The 21,715-nt window shown below is 40.6% G+C and overlaps 1 protein-coding gene across 2 annotated transcripts; it reads left to right on the top strand.

The window, feature by feature from the left end:
• The first annotated feature begins 212 nt into the window (after nucleotides 1-212).
• spock3 (SPARC (osteonectin), cwcv and kazal like domains proteoglycan 3) lies at nucleotides 213-21,137 on the top strand. 2 transcript variants are annotated; one of them, XM_061678996.1, is made up of 12 exons: nucleotides 213-334; nucleotides 484-606; nucleotides 8,607-8,646; nucleotides 14,807-14,915; nucleotides 15,444-15,552; nucleotides 16,617-16,725; nucleotides 16,912-17,016; nucleotides 17,084-17,305; nucleotides 18,114-18,176; nucleotides 18,259-18,396; nucleotides 18,989-19,126; nucleotides 20,316-21,137. In XM_061678996.1, the coding sequence occupies exons 2-12, from the start codon at nucleotides 484-486 to the stop codon at nucleotides 20,357-20,359; spliced, it is 1,200 nt and encodes a 399-aa protein (XP_061534980.1). In that variant the 5' UTR covers nucleotides 213-334; the 3' UTR covers nucleotides 20,360-21,137. The 2 variants fall into 2 exon arrangements, with proteins under 2 accessions (XP_061534980.1, XP_061534981.1); XM_061678997.1 differs by having other exon boundaries at nucleotides 18,989-21,137.
• Nucleotides 21,138-21,715: the final 578 nt, after the last annotated feature.

The following is a 21,715-nucleotide window of genomic DNA, read 5'->3' as shown; positions in this document are numbered from 1 at the left end:
AATTCCGTAACCCGAATGAGGATACGAATGGTATGGCAATTTGGATGGATTATTTGAATGGCGTGCGGTCACTTCAATTCGATGCAAAATGCACTATTTCAAAAGAGATCGCGCTAACTTCATCAGTGTCAGCCTCCTGCGGAGGAGAAAGGAGATGGTCAGAGCGCGCGATTTGTGCTCTGCGCGTGCACGACACGCTGCGCACAGACCGCGCTTGTGCAGAGAGTCGAGAGAGAGAGAGAGAGAGTGAGAGAGAGAGAGAGAGAGCAGAGATATTAGCGGTGACACAGAGCAGCAGAGAGCACATCTAGTTGAGACGAGCGGATGCGACAAGGTAGGCACGGAGGCAGCAAAACAATTCGCCACCGTCGACGCGACGCCCGCCTTGTTTATTCTGCGGCGCAAGGCGGACTCTGCCGAGGCCGACGTGACGTTTTTGCGTCACGTTTGTTTGTTTGTTTGTTTGTTTGTTTGTGTCCGCAGATGCTGAGCGTCGCCTTGCTGTGCGTGTGCGCCGTCGCCCTCGGACGCGTCTCGGCGGGTTCCGACAGCGGCAATTTTTTGGATGATAAGTGGCTCGTCGGAAGATGGGATAAATTCAGAGATGTAAGTCACGTTTCGCCACCTGCTCCCAACCCCCCCATTGTGTGCGCGCGCGTGTCTGTGTGTGGAAAGTGATCACGCGCTGCTCTTTGCGCCTGACGGGGTCCATCGGTCGTGTGTTTGCGTGTTCGTGTGTGTCAGTCACACGCTCTCCATGGCACACACAACGCAAATGACCCTCGCATGTGTGTCCTTGCTTGCCAAAGACAGACCTTTGCACAACACCCACATCCATGCAGGCCTTAATTGCAAACAGGTTCGAGGCCCGGATGCTGTGTGCTCTTGCATGCATGTGTTTGTTTACATTAGAAAATGGCCAATTTACACACTGCTACTAAAGTGGGCTGTATGTCTTCCTGAAGTCTATTTAAAAGAGTGTTCTCTAGCCTCTAGTGGTTTCCCTCTTCACCCTCTCTCAAGCTGTGAGTGTGTTTGGTCAATGGTGCTCTTGGTTCAAATAACGGGCTTAAAGTAAGGTGCTGTCAGCCACCATTACCCCGACATGCCTAAGGCCACTTAGTGCTGCTGCTCTTTGTCGTGGTGAATAGCATCCAGCCTCTTATCATCATGTGCTCGGCTTCAAAGTGGGCTGCAAGGAGATTCGGTGCTGGCTTCATCTTTTTTGTTTTTGTTTTTGTCATATGCGTACATGAAGTGATGAAAAAATATCCTTCTTCATCGCTCCATTGAGCACCAGTAGCTGTTTATGCAGAAATGCAATTTAACGCGATAATGATACAATATTGGCATTAAAAAGTCTGCCTTTACGATGACAATAATGTTCCATTTTGATTGGCTCTGTCGAAAAGGTATTCATTTAACAATATGTTGTTTGTTATTGTGGTTGTAGTACTGTACAGGAGATTGAAGAACTATTAGAAACAAATACCCAATATTTGTTTGAGCCATGGCAGCGATCTATATGTATAGTTTAGTTTGTTACGTTCAGGTTGATGGTAAAGTGGTTCCCAACATTTACTGATTTAAGTACATACCGTATTTCACGTTACAAAAATAAAAAAATAAAAATCTCACAGCACACTAGCAAATAGAAATGTCACAAAAAGTTGATCTACGGGGTAATTATGGACCTTCTGCCACAGAGGCAGCGGAACCCGGGGGATCTTTTAAAATATTACAGTTTTGCAATACTGTTCAAAGTCATATGCCAGGAACACAGGTCACATCTTAATTTGTGTCTACTCTGGTGCTTATAACCACAAACATGGGCCAGAAATGGTATCTTCCTGTAATTTGGGGAGATTCTCATGGATTCCAACATCATTCAGTGGTCAGTGAACATTTCATTCACTCAAACCGCCATGTTTGTTTTGATGCATCCACGTACAGCAGCAGAAACAATACAAAAAGATGCCTGGTGTTTGCCTCTGACATTGCATTGCATTGCATCTTTGCAAAGACAGCAATGGATGAAATTTTATATGTACCGAATGTTGTGGCCAGTGAGAGTAGAATGCAGTGGATTTTAGGCGGCTCGTATGTTTCTCGCCTCCAGACATCAACACTCTGCAATGATTTGGACTTGTTCATACTTGCTCACAATATTGTATATGCACACAGCTGTGGTTTAACACGACGCAGGCACGGTAGCACACCTTTCACTCCCATCACTTTTAATGAGAGTCTTTACGGTGGGTTCATGCTGCACGCGTGAAGTTGAATGTTTCTCTGAATCTCCCCTCTTGACTTATTTCATGTCAGGGAGACAAACACAAGAAGCAGGATATGGTTCCCCCCTTTTTTTTCCACACTTAAAACTACACTACTGACTTTAGAATATGTTATTTTTTCTTCCTCCCCCCCTGTCTGTCGCACATAAAACATTTCAGGTGGACCGTGTATTGAAGGCCAGAAGCCGAAAAGGAACTGCAATTGTGTGTGACGTTAGGCAAGTAATCTAGTACTTCAAGACCACAAGAAGATTCCCTCCGGTTGATTGAAACATGTCTTAAACTCCATTTTTAGTAGTCACATGACAGCTTGTGATGCTGCAGGAACTTACTGTTTATATGAATCACAGGACAGACCCACAGATGTTTCCAAGCAACGTATTCACACCTAAATGTTAACAAACTAAGTGATTAGTCATATTTTAAACAGATAACATTATTATTATTATTTTTAATCAAATCGTCAGTTTGAGTCTGGTGTTTGGATTATTTACGCACAAGATGGGCCAAAGTAATTCCGTCAAATAAAAATGGATTCTTAAGCACATCTTAATCAGACTTATATGCGTTAGTGTATTTGCATGTATTTTACGTTAGTCTTTAATCTGATTTACATATTATATTTTTTTGCATATACTGTCTGACTTTTATCTTTGCAGCCATAAGTGGGCCTCCTGCTAAGTGCACTAGATGGGATCTTGGCCACTGATTTAATGGAACTCCTGATGGGAGAGCGCCTGCGGCTATCTGAGCCGCAACTCAATTTTTAGACTTTGCAGCACCGAGTTCAATGATTAGCTGTTGGGGAAGGTTGGGAAAATCTCAAAGATGAGGTGTGATTGGGAGCGTGAGACGTTTTACAGTATGTTGACAAGCTCCGTTGGAACATATTGTCTCTCCGCTCACAGTTTTAGGGCACATATTCGAAGACGGTCCGTTAATTTCTGGTCCTATATATAATTATACAAAGCAAAATGCAACCGAAGTGCTACAATTAGGATTATAAAATATGATTATGATTGCAAGATGTTCACCCATTTAGTCTATGTAACAATGTTTCGGAAAGGCAGGTGTGACTATTTTGAATATATAAACAATAAGAATTACAATTATTCAGTGGAGTTAGAGGTGCTCAATGTTTGTTCAAAGGAAGAAAACATGTACAGTATAGTAGTAGTAGTTGTTGTTGTAGCAGTAAAACATTGTGATATCAAACCTCTTTGCCTTGCGTATGCCTTGATGAACATGAGCTTGGCCTACAGTGGCCCAAAATGGTATAATATGATAATGATTTGCTGTACAAGACCCATACTTTAGGTCCATTGTTTAGGTTAGGGGTGGGCAAAGTAGCATTTTGTTACATTAATTTAGCCGTTTTATTTTCTCAAGTTGCCACTGCACCCTAGTGAGTGCAAGTTGTTCAGAGAATGGATATATATAACTTTTTTTTTTTTTTAACCTTGTCATTGAATATGACCCTTGAGCACAAAGGTTTGCCTGTCCCTAGTTTAAGGGGTGCAAATATTTGACCGTTACATTGCCCTTAGCAACCTACACTATATCACTGCATTGATTTGTTACTTTTCGGCAAACTGAGAAAGTTAAATAATACAGTAAAAGCTTAATTTGCATCACAGTACACACTCTCCTTTTCTTTTTGAGAAAGTAAAACCCCCAAAATACTTTTCTGATTGTCAGAGGTTTCGTCCCCTCCATAATACATCCACATAATTTATTTTGGGAGAAATTCATTCACATTTTAATGGTAAAAAAATGATCATTTTCATCCTTTGTCCTGGTCCTTTGTGCATGTGTCCTGTACTGTTTAACTTGTGGAGGGTGAATCATGCAAAGAAGGGACAGACCTTGAGGCCTTTTCCACTTCAGAGCACCTCATTGTTGATCCGTGCGTGTGTCAGTGGGTGCGTGTTTGAACCAGACAGGCTGAGTACAGTGAAGACGTGAACATTCTGTTGGATGTTAAAATGGAGAATTGGTTGAAGGAAGCCATTAGGGCGCAATTAACAATGTGGGGGGTGTTGGATGGAGGGGCAAGCTATTCTGCAACAGTAGATGGACGCAAAGGTGAGAGAAGCAGTTATTTAAAGCAACATTTTTCTCGAGCACTCATTTTCCATCACAAGTGCAAAATAAATGCGAAGAAGAGATAATAGCCCTTGAGAGCCACATGAGTGTTGGTGTCCATTTGAGAGAATATTGTTGAGCGAGAGAGTGTTAGAGAGAGCGAGACAGGTGGAAAAGAGATGGAGCGATGACGTGAATACTTTCTATTTTTAGATACTCAGGAAGCAATTAGATCTTCCATAGTAGAGTTTGGGTTTTCTCAGTTTTCGCAAAAGTAGGCCTTGCGGGTGATTGCATGTGAACACTGGGGTGCGTTCATCCACTCATGTGACAGTTTGTAATGTTGAAACATTGTGCTGCACAACAATCAGTGTGATGATGATTCTGTATGTTGTCTGTTTGTTGAACTGTGTACATGCATGAGTTGTGTTACATCCGTTAAGAAACCAGACCAAGGGCACTTTTTTGACAAACACTGACTAAGGGCCTGGTCTCCATAATGCAATGTTTCCCTTATTCACTTTTCAAGTAGGAGAAAGGAAGCTCACACAGCACACAGAAAACAAATGTACAGAACTTTCTCACGAGAGCTCATTTCTTCGTATTGTTATACGATGACCTTGTAGAGGGAAAAGATGAATAGTGCAGCGAAAATGGATCAGCAATAGAGGACGAGAAGGAGGTAGTAATAGGAGCTGAGGTTGGAAAATAGCAAGAGTTACCCCCTCTTGACATCTTGGGGGGAGGGGGGCACGAGGGAAAGGAGGAAGGAGGAGGCTTTGACATTAAAATGTCATCCTTTGGGAAAAAATAACTCACATGGCACACATATGTATTTATTTATGCACAGATGACTTGCAAGGTACTTCTATGCTAAGCTGCAATATTATTTTTCTAGTAAGTAATAAGGTACCGGTAAGTAGTTTGGATAAAATGATGCTGTATTCGTCCATAGTGGAGAAATACATATACTTTATAATCATTGGTAGGTAGAGTAGCCAAATATTGTACTCAAGTTAGAGTACTGTTACTTTTGAATAATATGACTCAAGTAAAAGTAAAAAGTAGTCCTCAAAATAATTACTTGAGTAAGAGGAAGAAAGTACTCAGAGGAAAAAACTACTCAAGTACTGAGTAACAAGTGAATAACTACTGATTTATTTTTAAAATCAGAGTATGAACGTCAAATAAAATGAAAATAACTACCGGTAAATACATTTTGAATGTGAAAATTCAGATCTTGCTGAACATTGTCCCTTATTCTAAAACGTAATATATACAATTTTATAGAAAGAAAATATGTGTAAAATAACAAATTAAGGCAAATTCAGCTCTAAGAAATGGTTTTATACTATATTGTTTGTTTCTATAAATCAACTGATTTATTTTCGTATCTTTATGAGAGGGGAGGTGAAAATAAACAACTGAAATAAATGAATGTGACTGACTTGGACTTGACGTTTAACTTGCTGCCCGGCTTGGCCAGGTCACCATTGCAAAAGAGATGCTCAGTTTTAACTGGTCAAATAAAGTTTTAATAAAATAAATAAAACAAAATCCGGTTGGATCTACTCCCTCTTACAACTGGCACGTGGCTGTGTTCAGACGTAACAGATCACATTCAAACTCATGTTCAATGGTAGTCCACACACACCTGCCACCATTTCAATTTCGAAGTGAAAAAGAAAAACACATGCATAGGCCTTAGAGAAACATTATTTGCTTTATCCACTAAAATGACCGAATGAAGAACCTGTTTGCTGACCAGACTTATTGATAAAGTGTGTGTGTGTGTGTGTGTGTGTGTGTGTGAGTGAGTGAGTGAGAGAGAGAGAGAGCGAGAGAGAGAACCGGAATGTAGCCAAAAAGATGCATGTTTAACACTTTCTTGTGACCATAAAACAGTGCTAATGTTGCCATATGCACAGCCAAAACAGGAGCAAAAACATCTGCAGGTGTTTTCTCTAGTTAGAAGTGGGCTGCAAATATCCCCGTTTGGGCAGTGACAAAACTGTAATAACTGTATGTAATGTAAACACGAATCGCGCGCGGCTGTCACAACTCATTTTGATTGACCTGCAAAGCCCAAAGGAAAACTGTGTGTGGATGTGACTTTCTTCTGTTGTTTGATTGGTGAACTTGAGTCAAACATCACTGTGGTAATCACGGTGGATTGGAGCAACGGCACCCGATGCGCAAGTCGAAAACCGGTCCAAAAATAGATTGCGCACGCAATTATTGATGAATGAAAGTAGCGAGCGACGTAGAATAACGTAACAGAGTAAAACGTCTTCTTCTTCAAAAAAGCTTCTCAACATAAATACATGAGTAGAAGTACAAAGTAGGCTTCATTAAAAGTACAATTTATCGAAAATGTTAATTGAGTAAATGTAACAGAGTAAATGTAGCGTGTTACTCCCTTCTCTGTGTATGATACAATGAACACAAGCGTTTTAAAAAAATGTAATGCTTCCCTTTACCATTATATGAATGATATATAATAGTGGCAAACAAAAATTGAGTGCTTTGTTATCAATTTTGTGATTAAAATAATCCCAAAATACAACATTTGTAGACACAGTGCAACCTCAATTTTTGTGACTAGTCCAGCGCAAAAAGTCTGACTAAAACTGAATCTAAAGCAGTATTTCTCAAAGGAAATCACGTCAATCCAATTGATCCTTTCCAGACACATAAGAATGCTAACAATAAATACAGTTTATTGAGAATAACTATAGTTTAACATGCGAAAACAATGTGAAATGAATTTGAAAATGAAAATGGATAAATGAACATTAAACATTACATTATTTGACATTTAATGAAGACTCTTGATGGTATATGAAAGATGGCAAAGGAGAGGTTATTGTTAGGAAGGGGTATCTGCCATTCTTTAATGAATTGTATGGTGTTTCTTATCTTCTTTATCAAAGGGTCGACTTTTTATTGCCCTTATGGCAGCTTATGCAACAGTCACATTCAATAAATAAGCACAAAAATGTTCTTATTGCTTCGGCTAAACTCGTGGGGAGATGCTCACTTAACGAGAAGACACTCAATGTTGCGCATGGTATGCTTTGTGTCAATTCCAGGAAATGAGCGGCCAAGTCACTTGGGCAAGGCGGATGACTTTGCTGGATTATTTGGGGACAAAATTTAGACCCCCAAAAAAATTGTTGAAAACTAGGTCATACGAAAAGCGTGTTTCAACTGTAATGTACATGCTTTGTGTTGGACAGCATTAAAATGGTGTCTTGAGAGAAAACATTCAATTGTATGCCAAAGAAACAAGGACTCCGAGAGATTTTTTTCGGATAAAATGCTTAATACGTAATTATACCACATTCCTTATAAATAAGCAATTAAGATTAAATTAGATTTACTCCTTTAAGTGAAAACTTGCATCAGTATATCAGAGGAAAAAAATAGAAGATATGTAGTGCAACTTGTTTGTGTTCAGCCGCACTGTTAAATGTATTCCTGTTTTATCAGCCAATTTCCTTCTTTCCTTCCTTCTGTTTGATTTACAAGTTTGTGCAATCGCAAACAGTATTATCTAATAACATGATTTAATGTTTTAGTTCATATGAGATGAGCAGTTCGCTTCAGAGTGAATGTGAATAAAACATTTGTTTTGGGGGAAATGCTTCATAAGGCGGCTCCTGCTAGTTAATCACATTATGTGTCGTTCCCACCGTCAGTCACATTGTGGGAACCCTTTCATCTCCAACAAGAGGAACCAAGGTTGCGTTGTTAGTCAGTGCTAATGTTTGGCTTGGCCTTCCAGAAAGAGTACAATTTAAACAAGTTGTTCATATATTTGACACGTACAAGGTTTTGTGTTGCCTTCAAATGGTCTCACAAGGAAGATACACAACAACCTAATGTATTATACTATGTTCTATTTGCATTTGTTAGACAATATTTGCTGTTTAGTTTGATGAGATTTCCCTCGCTACGCTCAAGTCAAGGCATTATCTTTGCTAAACACATGCATGCCGTGAGCAAAGGCGATTGATGCTCACCGGCACTTTCATCTATTCCTCTGATAAAGAAAGCACTAACAAAATGATTTCCTTTTCTCTCTTTCTATAATGCCTTCCCTAAAGGAAGTGGAGGTTTGTATCGATCCTTTCATTGGCAATGAATTTGTCATGTACATATACATGTATTTGAAGTGTCATTGAAACCGTGTCCTTATTGTCCATATGGTTAACCGTGTTTCAGGAGCCAGGAACATGGATGCCATCCAAGCCCTTTGATCAAGGTCTGTGTCAACAATGGAACATGTGTAACATTTTTTCTCATAATTGTGTACAGTTCTGTGAGTGTACTTATATCTGCACCATTATATTCTTTGTAGGGTATTGCACCCATTTGTTAGTAAGACTGGGGGAAAGGGCTTGAAAATATAATCCCTGATATTTTCCCCAAATGCCTTCTTTCCAATTTTGAATCATTTTTACCCCCTTCCATAAAAAGAAAATCAAATGACAATGACACTATTTAAAACTCTGAGGACGTAGCCCTTAAAACACAACCCTTCATACATTTTAATAAAACTTTTTAAATGTTCCACAATTTAACATCAGTAAATTAACAAATAACTGAACATAACATCCATAAAAGGTGCTGCTTCCAAACAAAACGACCCTTTGACCCTGAAAATGCAAAGAAAAATATAGCACTTCAAGAAGATGCCAGTTTGGTTGTCGAGTTTTAATAAAAACATTTTGGCAAGGAAAAAAAGCCTGTCGACAACACGACACTTTAGGCCTACCCAGTTACGATGTCGCCACTACGCCGAAAAGCCTCTCTCATGGGGCAATAAGGGAAAGCGCGGTATTTCTAGCCTACATTATTCAGCCGTGGATTTTCTTTCTTTTCATTTGGCTGTAGTGTTTGGTGGACTTCCGAACACTCTTATTGTTGTTAAGTCACACCATTGAAAGTAGTTGGATAAAAAGCGAAAGACTGTGACTTGACTGGAATATACCCAGGGCAAGTGTGTAATGCATTTACATAAGCTGTAATAGGGATCTTATGTAGTTTATTACAACAGCTGCAAACACTGTTGAAGTGAATCAGTATGTGAATAAATGACTGCTTTTGCAATGTACAACCCCAATTCCAATGAAGTCGGCACGTTGTGTTAAACATAAATAAAAACAGAATACAATGATTTGCAAATCCTGTTCGACCTATATTTAATTGAATACACTACAAAGAAAAGATATTTAATGTTCAAACTGATAAACTTTATTGATTTTAGCAAGTAATCATTAACTTAGAATTTTATGTCTGCAACACGTACCACTGTGTTACATCACCTTTTCTTTTAACAACATTCAATAAACGTTTGGGAACTGAGGACACTAATTGTTGAAGCTTTGTAGGTGGAATTCTTTCCCAGTCTTGCTTGATGTACAGTTTCAGCTGTTCAACAGTCCAGGGTCTCCGTTGTCGTATTTTACGCTTCATAATGCGCCACACATTTTCAATGGGAGACAGGTCTGGATTGCAGGCAGGCCAGTCTAGTACCCGCACTCTTTTACTCCGAAGCCACGCTGTTGTAACACGTGCAGAATGTGGTTTGGCATTGTCTTGCTGAAATAAGCAGGGGCGTCCATGAAAAAGACGTTGCTTGGATGGCAGCATATGTTTCTCCAAAACCTGTATGTACCTTTCAGCATTAATGTTGCCTTCACAGATGTGTAAGTTACCCATGTCATTGGCACTAACACAGCCCCATACCATCACAGATGCTGGCTTTTGAACTTTGCGTCCATAACAGTCCGGATGATTCTTTTCCTCTTTGGTCCGGAGGACACGACGTCCACAATTTCCCAAAACAATTTGAAATGACCACAGAACACTTCTCCAGTTTTCATCAGCCCATCTTAGATGAGCTCGGGCCCAGAGAAGCTGGCGGCGTTTCTGGGTGTTGTTGATAAATGGCTTTTGCTTCGCATAGTAGAGTTTCAAGTTGCACTTCAAGTTGCACTTACGGATGTAGCGCCGAATTTTATTTACTGACATTGGTTTTCTGAAGTGTTCCTGAGCCCCTGTGGTGATATCCTTTACACTGATTTACATTGATGTTGGTTTTTGATGCAGTGCCGCCTAAGGGATCGAAGGTCACGGCCATTCAATGTTGGTTTTCGGCCTTGCCGCTTACATGCAGTGATTTCTCCAGCTTCTCTGAACCTTTTGAAGATATTGTGGACCGTAGATGATGAAATCCCTAAATTCCTTGCAATTGTATGTTGAGGAACATTGTCCTTAAACTGTTCGACTATTTTCTCACGCACTTGTTCACAAAGAGGTGTACCTCGCCCCATCTTTGCTTGTGAATGACTGAGCAATTCAGGGAAACTCCTTTTATACCCAATCATGGCACCCACGTGTTCCTAATTAGCCTGTTCACCTGTGGGATGTACCAAACTGGTGTTTGATGAGCATTCCTTAACTTTCTCAGTCTTTTGTGTGACCTGTCCCAGCTTTTTGGGAACGTGTTGCAGCTATAAAATTCTAAGTTAATGATTATTTGCTAAAAACAATAAAGTTTATCAGTTTGAACATTAAATATCTTGTCTTTGTAGTGTATTCAGTTAAATATAGGTTGAACATAATTTTCAAATCATTGTATTCTGCTTTTATTTATTTATGTTTAACACAACGTCCCAACTTCATTGAAATTGGGGTTGTATAAACAGGCGCCATATGCATTTGACAGTCTTCAGTGCAATGGAATCTGTGATTGCCTTCCACCGGGCACCTTTGTCAAACATAAAGCAAGTAGAAAAAAATGCAGCTCATGTAGTCTGTTTTCTAAGCAGGAGTTTTCCCTTCCATGCTACATTTGGTTTCAACAGTATTTAAACATACTTTGAAGCCAACTGTTTGTAGCTTATTATCTGACGCTGTAAACCCGAACCAATTCCAAATGACTGACCAAATGGTGCCTCTTCTCATTTTAAACAGCAGACTACAAAAGCCATTATGGGGGCGGGGGGGAGTTGTTATAAATAGGAAAAAAACATCAATGGGACTTCCAAAAACAGTTTATGGATTTAATCAATAAATCAGCAAGCCCTAATTGTTAGCTGTCTCTACATTTTGGGAAAGTTGTACAATGCATTTAAGAGTTTTGGCAGTTGATGTCACAATTAAGTTATCGTGCTGAATGAGGGGAAATTAAACCAGTAAAACAGGGTAAATATGTTTGCTGGCCTTTACTGTCGTAGTGTGCCGATTTTACACTTCACCCTACCTACTCAGATCAAGTTGACAGTTTTCTACTGCTAAAAACAGATGTTACGAGCAGGTACTGTTTCAAGAACCTGGTCAGCCAGAGTTCCAAGCATGCTGAGCTAATGGCGTTCATTGATTGACCAGATTAATCATCACCACATCGTTCCATTACAGTTGAGATATTGATAACAAAATGACAATAAAAACAGATGCTAACATGTTACCTTCCCCAATTGTTACGCCACAGAACCCTGCAATATTTTTCTTCGCAGTCTCCTCTTGCTGCCCTGATCCATTATTTTCCCTCCTAAAAAAAAGACTCTTCATCAAAGCCAAAAACAACATGCCTAGAATTACAGTCAATAAAGAAGACTTTTATTGTCCTCCATTATTGTCGTGTGTAAGGATGTCTCATTCCGACTAATGTAGTGCTGCAACTGACAATTATTTTAATAATCCATTAATCTGTGAAATATTTTTTCCATTAGTTGATAAATGTTTTAAATTTCCATCCCTTTATTCAAAAACAGGACATTATTTCAAATTCGGTGAGAAAATGCGCAAACATAAATTGATTACTATTCAGTTACTGGTTTGGTCTGTAACGTCAAAAAAATATTTAAAATGTCATTGTTTTCCAAATTCAAAGCAGATGTTTACAAAAGTATTATTTTGATTAAACACAAAGATAATCAGTCTGCTTTCATGCAGGACTACAGAAATCAGAGAGTATTTACTGTTGATAGGCTGAAATTCCCAGGATTGGGACAATTTTGAGCTAAACAAGGTCTCTCAATGATTAATTTGGTAATCTTTGTTGGTTAATCGTTGAACCTCGAGACCAGGGGTGTCAAACTCATTTTTGCTGGGGGCCACATCGTAGTTATGGTTTCCCTCGGAGGGCCGTCATGGGCGCGAACACATATACAGTAAATGTAAAATGGCCTCATGTTATTACATATACAGAAAATCGATGAATAACTATATTTGAAACCAGAAGCCAGTACAAAGTTGTTAATTTTGTTTATTTTGAAATGGGGATTGGTAACAAAAATGTTTGCAATCAACGTTATATACAAGGGAAGACGATTTGCAATGTTGTTATTTTAGCAAGAAACATGAAGTCGATGCACTTGATTTGCCTTCGTGGGCCACATAAATTGATGTGGCGGGCCGGATGTGGCTCCCGGGCCTTGAGTTTGAAGCCTGTGCTCTAGACTAATGTGTTCAATGCAGCATGGTTTTCGTAGTTTCCTGCAACTACTAAAGTCGGATTATTTTGAGGTGGAACAGCCCCAAACCTGTGAGTCATCGGCATGGACAAATTTGCAGTAGGGCATCCCAACACAATGGCAGTTCTTCACAACACATTCCACAAAGATTTCAGACACCCTGTGCTACAAATCCTACATTCAGCAAAAAAAGGGAAAAAAATACATATTTTACAAATATATTCATTCATTTTCTGTACCACTTATCCTCACTTGGGTCGCGGGCGTGCTGGAGCCTATCGCAGCTTTCTTCGGGGCGACAGGTGAGGTACACCCTGAACTGGTCGCCAGCCAATCACAGGGCCAATATAAACAAACAAACATTCGCACCTACAGGCAATTTAGAGTCTACAATCAAACTACCATGCATGTTTTTGGGATGCGGGAGGAAACCGGAGTACCCAGAGAAAACCCACGCAGGCACGGGGAGAACATGCAAACTCCACACAGGCGGGGCCGGGATTTGAACCCCGGTCCTCAGAACTGTGAGGCAGATGTGCTAACCAGTCGTTTACCGTGTCTCCCTATAGTATAACATACAATTGTTATGTATTTTGCATTAATGAATACAAATCTGAAAAAGCTCACTTTTTGTGAAAACAGACTAATTTCAGTTGACTACAATGACATCATTCCTTTCGTCATTTGCAGCGTTTTTCAAGTTTTTTGTTTTGTCTTGTTTTTTTGCGCAACCGCTCGAGTAAAGTGGAAAAAATGTTTTATGTTTGTATACATCGCTATATTGTTTTATTCAAAACGTAACAAAAGTTGTAGGATTAAAGGAAGTAAAAAAAGAAATGAACGTCTCTTCTCACCCTCGGTTGAACTGGGATGCTTATCAAATGTAGTGAGCCAACATGACTAAATAGAAAGACTTAATACGAATCAAGAGGAGCTGCTGCTCACTCACATGCACTTCGTTTGCTCTCAAATTGAAATTTACCGTTCGTCATAGTGGCCGTTTGTCATCTGACAGACGATTTGCCATCCCCCGTTTCTCCTCAGGCGACTGATCACCTAATAAAAGTAAATGACAACGGAAACATAATTTTTATCCCTCCAGTCACCTTGATTCGCCATTGTAGGGCGACAGGGTGATAAATGCATACTCGCATCCGAGCCCACCGGGACATGAGCGCATAAAAGTTAGGAGTGTAACCTCCAACACACCACAGCAACACTGGACATGACAGGGAAACAATAGTATTAGAGAGTGCATTGGAGGGTGGAAGCTGTGTAATCTAGCAAAGCTGCTCAGGGATTACCCTAAGGTTCTTTCGCGGAGAGGTCGTTCACAAGCTGTTCTGGGATCAGAGCAGGGCCTCAGATCCTCTCTGTATGTGTCGCCGTACGTGCTCAAGGCAGACTTGCGATCAGCCGTGGGGGGCTTGTGCTTACCAATAAAGATCAATCCCTCAGGCTAACGTTCACATCTAAAATCAGCTCTCTTAAAAGATGCCCGTAGCCCCCGGCTGCTACCACTTCAGTTTAAAGAATCTCGCCACAAGCCCGGCATACAGCTAACGCTGATGTGAGGTCAGATGTAGCGTCTCTAACTAGTTACATCTGTTTTTAGCTTTAAGGATACTTACGGTATTATGGCTTTAGGTTCGGCGTGAGAGAGATATTAGTGGCTAGAATTAACGTGCACAAACAGATGTCTCACGCATATCCATGAAGCTTGGAAGGATAAAAATGAAAGTACATGCTTTGAATAAAGAATTGCTGACACATCTTGAAAAGAACAAAACAAACATTTAATTCTAGGAGATTATTCCCTCTTTGCCCCCTGTGCTCATTGTTTCTAGAGGTCCTTTTGGAAAGAGGCGCAAGCGGACTTCAAATATACACACTTAAAAGTGTTTTTTTTTTTTTTTTTTTTTTTTGCGTGTGTATGTGCAGGCCTTGATCCCACCAAAGACCCATGTCTGAAGATCAAATGTGGCCGCCACAAGGTGTGTGTGGCTGAGGACTATAAAACTGCCACTTGTGTCAGCCAGAGGAGGGTTAGGTAAACAACACATCCACGCTCACACATACACACACACACTCAGATATGTAAAGTGTCCTGCTAGATTGCAGTCAGATGTTTCCATGTGACAAAGCTCCAAATGAAAGATGAATGTTCTTGCAAATCAAGTTTTTATTACTACCCTTGGCTTCACTGAAGCCTGCTCTGTTGTCTCCTCACTTATTTCAGCGGCAGAAGCGCGTTAAGACCTTTCCAATGTTTGCAACTGCTCCACTGGTTGCTCTGGTCCCTCGTGATTGTGACTGTTGAGTCCAATTACCACAACACTGATGCAAAGCACTGCCAAGTTATGTGAATGGGCCTCGGATGCGAGTGTGTTGTGTGTGTTTGGTGGGGACACTGCAGACTGGACTGAGGACAGCAACGCCATGCTGACCTCATTTCCCATTCTTAGCCTCTGCCGTACATTATCAACACAGGGAGATATCAAATAAAATAATCACACGCAAATCCTAAATCCGAGCTTGCCGGTGCATCGTCTTCATCGTCGTGTTCATATTTTTCCAGCTTTAAAGACACCAGTTTGTACCAGCGTCCCGGCTCAAAGTGCAAACCCTGCCCTGTGGTCCACCCTTTCCCTGTTTGTGGAACCGATGGCCACAGCTACTCCACCAAGGTACCGCTGAGTGCGTTGGACTTGTACTTAAAGACAGGTTTGACTTGAATTTGAAAAGTTTCTTCAACAGTTATTAACGTTACAGTAAAAAGGTGTTTGGTAACCCAAAAATCTTTGCACTATCTCAATGTTTAGTTTTTTTCACTCATTTATAACGTATGACGATTTGACATTTTGGTACTGATTTTCGCAAGAACCATGCAAATTGCTACAAATGACTTGCTTTCATGGGCCACATAAAATGGTGTGGTGGGCCGGATGTGGCCCCCAGGCCTTGTATTTGACACCTGTGCCCTAAACCTTGAAAATGTGCTATTACGTTGTTTTCAACGTTTGACTGCTCCGCCTCTGTTTGACTTGTTCTGATGAGTCAAAACACGCTCAAAAGGAGTTGATTGTTGTTTTGTTGCTTTAATAACCAAGTGCTAATGTAATGACAATATATTTGTTTAAACGTCGTAAATAAATTAGCCATTAATGACTATGAATTATGCTGAAATGAATTGAAAAATATAAAGGCAGTGGATTTATTAAATTGTGAGCTTTGTGTGAACATGTTTCACTTTGTTTTAGGTTTGTCTCCGCTCATAACAATACTACGTAGGGGACTGATGGCTTACCCAGCCATTTGGTAATGAAGCTTAAGTCCACTTAAACGTTTTAAACCATAAAAATGTCATTAAAACATACAGCAATGTCTGTGAAAGTATCGAGTCGAATACCTGTTACGTTTGGTGAATTATTTTTGTTTCTCTCTCGTTTGAAAAAAGAGACTTATCAAACTATTACTAGAGAAAGATTCCATTAGCAAAAATACATTTTTCGATGTAATTATTTGCTACGTATGCCTGATATACAAGAAGATCAAGTTTCTACAAAATATACAAAACGTTCAAAGCTTGCGTTTATCCTTGGCAAAGAATATTGCAATAATATGATATTGGGAGTTACTCTGCGATTCCCACCCCTCGTGCACATAAACTAAACGTGTTCTCAAGTCGAAACATGGGAGTCATGTTAGTTTACTCTTCCATTTTTCTCCTTCCACGGTCTCATTGTGTTAGTGCAAGTTAGAGTACCAGGCATGCATCACTGGCAAGAAGATTGCTGTCAAGTGCGCTGGCATGTGTCCTTGCCCCAATCAGCCTGAAGAGAGCTCCACAGAGAGGAAAGGTGAGCCGCACGCACTATGACGGATACTGCGGTGCGTGATCAGGATGAACAGCCAGATGCTAGCCCGACCTCTTTTTCAATATCATTGATCACCTGAAGCCAGTCCATCGCCTCTTAGCCACCAAAAGGAAAAGGCGAGGCAGTAAAAGAGCATCATTAATCATGAGAGTTGTTGTTCTCTCTCAGTGTGCAGCGAGTTTGAACTCAAGGAGGTAGTGAGCCGACTGAGGGACTGGTTTAGAGTGCTACGTGACAACGGCAACCACAAGAGAGACAAGATCCAGAAGAACAGTGAGTGGCTGCACTAGCGTCTTCCTACGATTTAGCGACATGAACTCTGATTGTCCTTCCTTACCAGAATTTGAGGTCCGGGCATCACCTGTATGCAAAGATCCTTTCGGGTGGATGTTCTCCCGCCTGGACACCAACTTTGACCTCCAGCTGGACCAATCAGAGATCAAGAGCCTCTACCTGGACAGGAACGAGCCTTGCTCCGACGCGTTCTTCAAGTCATGCGATACGCATGCCAACAAAGTTATTTCCAGCTCTGAGTGGTGCACCTGTTTCCAGAGGTACACAGGTAATACCCATCACGTTAGAATATTGCCATTCTTACTCTGATGATGATGGTGAATGTCAAACCAGTGTTTACCAACCTTTATGGAGCCGAGGCACATACTGTATTTTACATTAGATCAATCTAAAAAAGGCTAACCAAAAAAAGTACAATATTTATACTAAAATAGTAATAAGGGGTGGTATTGGAAAAGCCTTTAATTGTTCTGCCTGTCACTTGGCATGGATAGATGAACAAAGCTAGATTATTTGGGGTAATTGTTGCATCTTTTTCCGTCACTGTCGATGTGTAATTAGACCAATACAAGATACATGTTAGTTATTATAGCAGGACTGCTGATTGGCTGTGTGTGTGTCACATATAGCGACATATGCATAAAAGGTATGTGTCGGGATCAGTCCATTTACGTAGCGCATTGCAGCAGGCAAGTCCATTTATTTATTTATTTATTTTTTTTGTGTATATGGAATGTATTACATTTTGGGAGAAACGGTCAACAGTGAAATAAGTGTGAATTGGTCTTATTATTTTTTCAATTATAATTATGTAATGTACTAGCAGTCTTTTGGGGGTAATAAAACCCCAAACTGATGTTGTGGTGTTATGACTCCTTTTAAAAAGACGTAATTTCATAAAAATGTAATTTAAAGTGTCTGAAAACCCATGCAGGCTTAGAAGTCAAGTCACTTCTGTAGAAAAAGCAGGAACACAAACGGTGTCACAAAAAGGCAAAGTTCGCACCAACAGAACCTTTTCAGTAGGGCAGATGTGTGTAGTTTGTCACCACAGTCACTCCTTCTCGCCTTTCCAGACTCCCCTTGTAAAGCTGAGCTGTCAACCATCGGCAAGAAGCAAGTGGGAAAGAAGCTGCTCGGTAAGCCAAAACGCACGCACACGCATACGCACAAATGCTAAAGCTAACGCTGATTCCGTGTGTTGTGGCCCACGTTTCGCAGGCCAATATCTGCCCTCCTGCAGTGAGGACGGTTACTATCGCTCGCACCAGTGCCACAGCAGCAGCGGCCAGTGCTGGTGCGTGGATCGCTATGGCAACGAGCTGGCGGGCTCGCGCACCCATGGTCCAGCTGACTGCGGTAGGTAAAGTCATCTGAGGGAACTAAGAAAGGGAGCAACACTGCGGAAGCGCCACATTCAAACACCCCGCAGGATATTCAATTTGGAAATTGAGGAGCGTTAAGGGAAAATATGCATCGTAAAAAGGTCACAACAAGTTTAAGTACTCAGTTAAGCTAGCATCAAAAACAAAGTGCGTGGCTTTTACTTTTAGTGGCTTTGTTGAGTGTTTTGCGCCTTGATTTTACGTAATCATTGCCTGTACAGTTAATAGTTTCATGACTATTTTGACCACTGTGAGCAATTAATGTTTGGATGACGAATCTCTTTGCGCGTATGCACCCAGCAGCTAGTTTGCTTCGCTAACTAGAAAACAAAGCTTAAATAAATCATGGAGCTACTTATGTACCCGCTCGTTTTCTGGCCGGGCTGCTGAGCTTTAGGGAGTCACGCTAGCTGTGAACATTGTTTTATATTTGGTTCAAATCAAACTCTTGGAAGATCGCTTTCACGCACAGAAGCACAGTTTCGAAAGTAAATTTGGGGGGCGGGGGGAGGGGCTGATGATTCCAGACGGCTATTGTGACGTTTTGGATGGTTCTCTGTTTTTAGGTGTGATTTTAGAATCTTCCGGAGATCTCGGTAGCGGAGACTCGCTGAACACCGACGACGATGACGATTCCTTCGTCCTCACTGACCAGGCTGGGATGGATGATGAGGATGAGGATGACGAGGATGACGAGGACGACGGTGAATATCTGTCGTAATTTTATTTAATTTTTTTTTTTTTTTTTTTTTTTTTTTTTAAGAAAAGAAAAAAGAGAAACTGTTTGTTTGGTCAAACTGCACCTTTCTAGGCGACTCCCCAGGCAGATACTTCATCGTACTAACAGCCTAAGGACTAATCTCTGCATTCTTTGTTTTTATATCTATATACTTTTAATTTCAATTTCTGACTACAAAATACTGTTGAGTAATGGCATTTGTTCCCGCGAGTGCCATTGCCAACAATGTCAGCCAATCCAGCACTTTGGATGTGTTCACATGTGCAAAGAGCTCCCCTTTCATTGGACATGCATGTCCTCTAGTGTGTCCTGTCCTTGTACACCACTCTGTGTGTTGATGCCTGAGGCGCGCTATTTAAGAGATTCCCCCCCCCCCCCCTCCTTCTTCATCCCTCTCTCTCCTCCTTATCTAATGTTCCTGTGTATAGGTGGGGATGTTGATGATGTAGATAAGAGAATATTGCACTCTTTAGGTCTCTTTTCATCTCCATTCGTAACTTTGACTGTGTGGAAAAACAAGATAAGGGTCGGATACGCTTCTTTGTTGGAAGAGTTGAGACAAAAACACGTCGTTAAGCGTTGGGAACCTATATTTAAAATCAAATTTAAAAAAAAAAATCAAATCATCTCAAAAGGCTCAGCTAGTGCTTAGAGGGAGGGAAAAAAGCCAGAGGCGTCGAGAGTGAAAATGATGATGTATTTTTCTAATCCATTGTTGGATGATTACAGAGGATTTGTTGTAGCATGTCCAAACGCCGCGTGACGTTGCAGCAGCCAACTTCAAAATAAGCGTGTACACACTGAAGCACGCCTAGCAACAAATCACATAAAAGATGTTTACTGAGCTTAAAATAAATAAAAACATGCTGTACAGTAGATGTTATGCCTTTTCATTTTTGGGAGTTTCATTCGATTTGAAAAGAGAAGAAATGTGTTGTACAGTAAAAGAACAACAGAGCCATGCGAGGTGAGGGAAAGGTGAAGGTGTGCCTTTTTCAAGCGGGGACAGGTGACAGTCAAAGCACGTGACGTACGCTTACTGGACTGAACCTGACTTAGGCTGATCTGATCGGGGAAACTATGTGAGAGGGACTTTGCTGTCTTGCTTTTCTCTTACTACAGCTGCCGTTCTCCTTTTATTTTATTTTTCGTAGGATCGCAAAGACGAAGAGAAGCACACGAGCTATTTAGGGACTAAAGATGTTAGATTCAACTGGATTTCCATGTTTTATACTGTATATTAGTAGGCCTACACTAGGTAGGGAAGAAAAAAAAGGTTGGCTTCGACAGCTTGATATGGAAACAAGACTTAGTACATGACATTTTTGCGCTAGCCAGCTATAATAACCGGTAAATGAGCCTAGATGCAGATCTGGCCGATATTTGATCCACCCCGGGTGCTCGCAACCCATGCTTGCCGACGCCACTCTTCTCAATTGATATTTTTGTAGTCGGTCATTTCTTCCATGTCCTTTGTTGTTGTTTTTGACCAAGTTCAAATGTTGTGATCTTGACATGGGCCAAAATCGGTATCCCTTTCTTTAAGTAAGTTTTTTTTTTTTTTTCGAACAAAGCCTGATTAGTTTTTTGGTTTTTTGTTTTTTTACAGCACTTATCATAAACAATTGTAGGGTTCCCACTGTGGGACACATTGTGGTCATCTACAACCGTGCATTTCTAGTCAAACTGTTAGTTTTCTCGACTTTTCTAAAGTGTGCCATCTAAAGTAACACGTGACCCTAATAGTTCTAGGTTTGAATCTCTTCACACGGAATTCCACTTAACATCAAGAAATTCTAATTAATAATTCTACTTGAAACTTGATAGGGCTTAGCATTAGACACTGCAGCTATTTTCAACACTGTCATCTTGGTTTTGTGTCTAAAGCTTCTGGCCATACAGTTTTGTTTTGCTTGTTTTTGTTTTTTTACACTGTGTACCTACGATTTGTTGAAATAAAAAGCTGTATTGACCAATATTTGCTCCTCTGTGTCCTTTGCAAACACACTCTGGTCTGATTGTTTCACTTCTCCCCTATTTTTTTTTTTGGGGGGGGGGGCGTTCATTTTGAATGGAGAAAAAAAGGAACCTATGTAACTGTAGACGTCTGAGGTCGGGCAGAGAGGAAATAAGGAACTGTGAGAAGTGAAAAAGCACAAGTTGCAAAGTTGATGAAATATACAACCGATTTTGTCCTGGGAACAAAGTGAAGAAAATAAGTGGAAGACGAGCGTGGTTATGCATGACTTAAAGCCATTTTGGAGGTGGGGGTGACAAACGCTTGCAATGACGTGTGTGTGTGTGAGTGTGTGTGTGTGTGTGCAGCAGCATCACTGCATTATGTAGGAGGAGAACAGCTTACTATTTCATGACTTCCTGTCACACAAATACTTTACAGTGCATGTACACATACACAAGGCAGATAGGAGCTTTAGTAAATACAATGGAGTGGGGAGGAAACTTAAAATTGCTATGAAAAGGCATGTACTGTACATTGACTGGAAAGTTTGTTTCTCGGCAAGATGCAAGAACTACCACAAATATTTGTGTGCGC

This window comes from Phycodurus eques, chromosome 6, assembly GCF_024500275.1.
Source record: "Phycodurus eques isolate BA_2022a chromosome 6, UOR_Pequ_1.1, whole genome shotgun sequence".
Classification (NCBI taxonomy): Eukaryota; Metazoa; Chordata; class Actinopteri; order Syngnathiformes; family Syngnathidae; genus Phycodurus; species Phycodurus eques.
The sequence above is the reverse complement of the archived record's forward strand: the minus strand, read 5'-3'. Positions and strand labels throughout refer to the sequence as shown.